At 33.3% G+C, this 6,461-nt stretch overlaps 1 protein-coding gene across 3 annotated transcripts in view; it reads right to left on the minus strand.

Annotated features, from left to right (window-relative positions):
- The window catches only part of LOC106870432 (ubiA prenyltransferase domain-containing protein 1 homolog), a 24,323-nt gene that overhangs the window by 2,183 nt on the left and 15,679 nt on the right, over positions 1–6,461 (minus strand). The window contains exons 1-2 of one of the 3 annotated variants that reach the window (XM_014916501.1): positions 5,800–6,043; positions 1,448–1,521 (exon numbers count right to left, since the gene is read on the minus strand). In XM_014916501.1, the coding sequence (XP_014771987.1) occupies positions 1,448–1,521; positions 5,800–6,028 (303 nt within the window). In that variant the 5' untranslated portion in view covers positions 6,029–6,043. Of the gene's footprint in view, positions 1–1,447; positions 1,522–3,504; positions 3,554–5,799; positions 6,044–6,461 lie in introns of those variants that run through there. The other 2 variants (XM_014916503.1, XR_008265293.1) reach the window with 2 other exon arrangements.

A 6,461-nucleotide genomic window follows, 5' to 3' on the forward strand; every position in this document is an offset into this window, starting at 1 on the left:
ACAAAACTCAAACAGAAAAAAAAAAATGTACACAGACCATTCTTGTAAAGAACAAGCTTTTCAGAACACCTTGTAAACAATCTGTCATTGTTTAGTCCCAGGTCAGCCCTAATCACATCATCTTTTCTTCAGGCACAGCATAAACAGGGCAATATCATCTAATGCATTAAGACATGGGCAAGATTTAATATTTAACCCCCACCTAAATGTGGATGTTCTATTAGAACTTTATTATGGTAGTTACGATGAGAGAAACACCCACACTGGCTTTTTGGTGCAAAATACACTATATTGCTAGCAGGGAGATAAATCTCTGCTACCTCTAGTGCCAACATCACCAGATTGTGTGATTTCGACCTTGTTTGGTCTTATCAATGATGGACACTTGATAGTAAGATCTCATTGAGACCTGGCTGCTACTTTAACAGCTACATAGGGACATTTTCTTGTAGGGCTCATTGCAACATGCTACTAAATATAAAAACTCCTGGCCTTTCTAAGTGTACTGAACAAATAAAGGCCTCCAACAAAACTCTACGTGGTTGCTCTACCTGACAGGAATTGCAGCCAATCCCTTCTCAAATCTTAACCCTTAAGCATTCAGATTATGTTGTCAAATGTAATGTTTATTTATTCATGTTGTATTGAATTAATCATGCATTATTTCATAGCTTCAAGTTTTCAATTATAGTTATTTTTTGAATGACATTGTAGGGTTGGTATGTGTTAGAAGCCAGATCTGTCTGGTTTGAACAGAAAACAGGAAGAATATTTTGGCTGCTTCAAATGCTACATTATTAATAAAAGGACAAGACACAAAAAATCTGCCTCAATAACTTCCGTCCAACCCATGCATGCATGGAACAGTGGACATGAAAATGACAATGTTCACAGCCTTCAACCAACCAAATTCTATTCACATGGTATCAGTCAACCCCAAGCTACAGAACAAGACATTTGCTCAAGATGCTGCACAGTGAGATCAAACCCAGAACCTCTGTTTCTGAGAAAGAGTTTAATCAGTTATGTTTGTATCTATAAACATGAAATTATATATGTAAATATACAAAATATCTTAAGTGAATATGTTTCACTGGATGTGTAACAGTGTAGTCTGCATAAACAACAGAACACAGAGTGTCTCAAGAAAAAAAAAATGGTTTTAGAGCTATATCAGTTTTGTCATGCAAGAGTGTGATGGTATGACTAGCAAACCAGGAAAATGGAATAAGCCTGCAGAAGAGGAAGAATGAAGACCTGGGATCAAACTTCACAAGAATTAGTGAAGTTTGATCATAAGATGCTGGACATCATTATGATGATTAAGAAATAAGTCAAGTGATGAAATAATCTGCCAACTTATAACAACATAGAAAAGAAGACATCAAAATAGTGATACACATTACGCACACATATATATAGAGAGAGAGGGATAAAGCTATCTTACCGTTCTATCATCAGGACCACTATCACTGTCACTGGAGTCTGAAAGAGTCTTGTGCTTTGGCATATTTTCTAAATCTGCAAATGATGAAAGAGAAAGAATTACAACCAGTTTTACAATTCATTTTCCCTTGAAAATAAAACAAGTTTCCTTTTTATATTTATAAATGGATGATGATAAAACAACCAAAAGACACCTGAACATCGATAACAAAGCTGTTCATTGTATACTGAGCCAAAGATTAAAAAAACTGATTTTAACTGACGATGCTGGTATCAGAAATATTCTTTTGCAGATATCTTCTGCTGCTGCGGGTTTCAGTCATTGTAGTGTGGTCATGTTGGAGCACCAAGTCCAATGGTGAGGGTTGCTAATATCAATTATCTCAGTACTAATTTTATTCATCTCCACTTACTGAATGACTTTTAGCTCTTGGCCAGAAGGGATACAATATGGTGCATTTTTTTTTTTTTTGCACTGCTACACACCAACATACAAGTAAATGATGCTTCTTCACAGCTTCTGTCTACCAAACTTCATATGGTACCTCACAATACCTTCAACTCTGGTTAAAACTAACACACTGGTACAGCGTGATTGAAACCAGCAAGTTAATTCACACATACATCAACACATATGAAAGTGTCTTTATAGATAATACTGGTGTTGCTAATAAAGTACTCCTATTTGGTTTTGTTATAAAAATTATCAAAATACAATTTTAGTGTAAAACTTGTGTATATGGCTAGTAATCCCAAGCATAAATGTATTAAAAAAAAAAGCAATTATCTGAAAAGCCTCAGTATACAAATGGGTGGAGTTTATGTTTTAAACTGAAGCAAGTTACTGTCTAAGAAATAATCAGTTACAGTGTGGTACAGAAAAAATGCAAAAGGATGAAAAAAGAGAAATACAAATATGGAAATTAAGCCACAAATACCATATTTACTGGTAAACAAGATGCATCCCTATTGTACACTTATTTGGGGGGGGGGGGATTTAGTACGTTTCATAATACATTTATTGAAATTACTTTAACCCTTTAGCATTCAGATTACTCTTTCAAATGCAATATTTTCTTTCTTTCTTTGTTTTGAATTAATCATGCATTATATCTCATAGCTTTTGAGATTTTGATGATGTGAATGTTTGTCATGCAGGTGACACGTAAAAAGCGCCCACTACACTCTCGGAGTGGTTGGCGTTAGGAAGGGCATCCAGCTGTAGAAACCAAGCTGAATCAGACTGGATCCTGGTGCAGCCTCCTGGCTTGCCAATACTAAATTTCTTAAATTTTCACTTTATTTAAAAAAAATTTTTTGGCGAAATACGTAGAAAAATACGGAGACTAGGATTCTGAAATAAAAAAATTCTGTAAAATTTCGATTTTTCAAAAACAAAAAGAATAAAATAAACCCCCGTCCCCTCCGCCCTATGACAAGAAGTGAAATTAAAGTGTTTTCTCTACTAATGATTCATGACGAACGTAATCCAATATGTTGTGGTTGAGGGTCTTTTGGAATTAAGCGAGGTATATAAACATTAGTTTTATACACACAAACAAAATGACATTAAAAAATTTTTTTTCTCTTTCGGTAATTCGTGTTTACAAAGTTGATCCTCGGTTTGGCTGTTGTTTCTAGCTTGTCAGATTTTCCGTTGGGGCGGATTTAAATTTTGAAATTTTTTCTTCTTTGCTAACTAGTTTTAAAATTTTGAAAACGCGTTTCTAGCATGTCAGGTTTTCTGTTTAGATACTTTTTGCGTCTGCTGTTTTATAATTCTATGCAGGCGTGAAACATTTTAATTTCATTTCTTGTTATAGAGCGGAGGGGTTTAATTTTTTGGAAAATTTGAAATTTTACAAAAAATTTTTTTTTCCAGAATCATAACCTCCGTATTTCGCTTTAAAAATCTTTTTTAAAAAGTGAAAATTTAATAGGGAGGGGGGCTTAAATTTTGAAATGCAGATTCGGAATCTCAGCCCTCGATATAATGTGTTCATGCAAAAAATAAAACCCAAAAAAAATCTGAAAGGGGGTGCGATCCATGATCTTTACCTCCGCCAAGAGATATTACCGGTCTCTGGAACATTGGGGGCGAAAAAAACCCAAAAAAAACTGCCGGTACGCCACATCAGATAGTTTGAGAAGCACTACGTTAAACGATTATGATGATGACACACGTAGAAAAAGATTTGAAAAAAATTCGATCGTTGTCATTATAGAGTTATGTCCCTTATAGTTACCCTAATCACAAAACCACATATTTTAGTGGTCTATTTACCTCAGTAATTAACTCCTAATTATATCAATCGTAAACAAACTACAATACTTTTTAATAGTACTACGTAATATTATACACAGAATAATACTACGGTATTATATATATATATATATACAATAATATAGCATTTATTGCATACAAAACACCACATTTTAGGGATATACCTCACAGTTAACTACTAATCATTATATCCCTTCTACTATAGGTACAAGACCTGAAATTTTGGGGAAGATGGTTAATCGTTTAAACCAGCTCCATCCGAAAGGATGAAAGGTTAACAAATATCACAACGTAATCTTCCCAACACTACCGATTTTGGCAAAAATAATAATTTAATAAAAACAATAAACGATCCACGTTTCGAAAATAAAATTATGAGGCAAAGCTATCTGTCTTCAACAATTTTAAACTTCCTTAAGAAACAATAATTGTATAAGATGCTAAATGTTTTTCTCCTTAGAAACTCCGTGTTTGTATTTAGATTTACTTCCGCCTGTTACTTCTATGAAATATATAAATGGCAATTGCTGTAATGCTAGTTATAAAAATAAATTAATAGGAACAAATTGTAAGAAAACATTCTATAATTTTATCCCACTCTAATAATGTAATAGTAAGTTACGGTTAATATCTAGATCCACACCCCTAGATATTAACCAGTGTCCAGTAATGACAAAGTGAAATTTATTTTAAAATGAAACAAAGAAATTAAGCTTCGATAGTAAAATGCGTAAAAGACAGCATCGCCTTTAAACACTGATGTGCATACATTTTAAAAGTAAAACACGAAATCGAGTACGTCTTTCGTCCTTTCGGGGTTGATTAAATAAGTACCGGTCGAGGACGGGTCGATGTAATCGATTAGCCCACTCCTCCAAAATTGCAGACTTTGTGCCTACTGTAGAAAGGATTTTAAAATATCCCACAGCCTTCAGTCACACCAAACGTTCCCAGCATACTAACGTGATAATTTAATAATTTTCGAAGTAAAGAATTCATTATATATCTGGAAGAAAATACTCAATAGCCATCCATTCGATGCTGATGATTTCGCCGTGCCATACTTCAGACAAGACAAAATAAACATACACTTCGCATTTAAGCTCTTCCCCCCATCTCACCCCGACAGCATATTACAAACAAAAATGAAACCTCGTTCATTTCGAACGTCAGAAATAATACGAAGAAACCAAGCATTTGCAAAAAAAACCCTGGAGGTACTTTTAAGCAGAAATAAAATTTATCAGCACGATTAATTAATGAATGGTGGAGTCCACAGAAGTAGTCATTCGGGCTGTAAGGGGTTGAAATACATAACGACAGAGTTGTTTAGTGTTTTTCTATATTTTATTAATTGCATAATTCAAATAAACACGCTTTAACTATGAAGACTAGAACTAGCTGGTCCTATGACAAAAAATTTAAGTAGATAATGCTTATGAAAGGATAAGAGAGGGGAGAATAAGTGATCGACAGATTTTCTTTTACCGCCAAAATAAGTGCTTGGTGCCGCCACATTCCAAACAGAAACAGTAGAATCTTTTTTTATAATCGTTAATCTTACAACATTGAAAGCGTCAATCCGCCTACATAAGTTACAAATAAAATTCACGTAATAATTCCGTTAAAATAATCACGAGTGATGGAATTAAATATACGAAAGAAAGAAAAACAAGCCCAGGTAATGGGCGATTTTTAAAAAATACATATTTAGTATTTTCAAAATGAATTCTCCAGTCTTATGCTAAATACATATTTTCCACTTATCACTTATGTTTCTTCTGGTGGTGTTAACTAGATGTGCAAAAGCAGCAGCAACACACAGAGAGAAGAATATTAATTAAGTCTGTGTTGGATTTATTTCATCCTCTATTGAAACAATTAGAGGACTAAAAAATTAAATTAAAATCTATTTAAAAAAAAAAATTCTCAATTTAAATAATTATAAACATTAAAAGACGTACATTAACTTCAAAAAAATTAGTCTTGTTAATATTTTTATGGTGGTTTATGGAGATAAATATATTTAAAGTGTTAATTGATTCAAGAGGAAGATGTATGTTACTTACATTGTAACTTCAGCAAAAGGTGAAACTGACACTGCACATGCGCACATTTATTATATATTCGCTTATGTCCCCTTGTCTTAACGCAGTCATGGGCTGATTGCGGCCCGCTTCTAGAAAAAGGTTGCCCGTGAATAAAAGCAAATTCTTCTAATTTGTTTTTATAAATTGACAGAATCAGAGATTTGTAATGAAAGACGTTCCATCTATGACAATTCCGCCTTTTACTCATTGTTGTGATAGTTGCTCAACTTGATTTTTCAGACATTCCAGTTGTTATAATTTGTCTTTTAGTTATCGTTCACCAAATATTCCAATAATTACCATTCCGTCTTTTAGTTACTGTATGATAATAGATTAGACGGTAAAACTTTAGATTCATGCCCCACCGTCTCAGTTTCTTCATAACTTTCTAAAAAGTCCATATTTCTTTATAAAATTTTCTACAGATATGTTTCAGATAGTGCTAAATTGCTAAATTACGGTTATAACAGAACTTGTGAACTTTTTTTTTTTTTTCGTAGAAAAAGGGGTTTCAGATAATTCCTATACCACGACTGTGTTTCCTCATAACTTTCTGAAAAATAGATATTTTGAAATAAAACTTTGTACTATTGCGCTTCAAGTGATAAAGGTTATGATTACGTCGGAATTTAATGTGTAAA

Source organism: Octopus bimaculoides, chromosome 12 (genome assembly GCF_001194135.2).
Source record: "Octopus bimaculoides isolate UCB-OBI-ISO-001 chromosome 12, ASM119413v2, whole genome shotgun sequence".
NCBI classification, from domain to species: domain Eukaryota; kingdom Metazoa; phylum Mollusca; class Cephalopoda; order Octopoda; family Octopodidae; genus Octopus; species Octopus bimaculoides.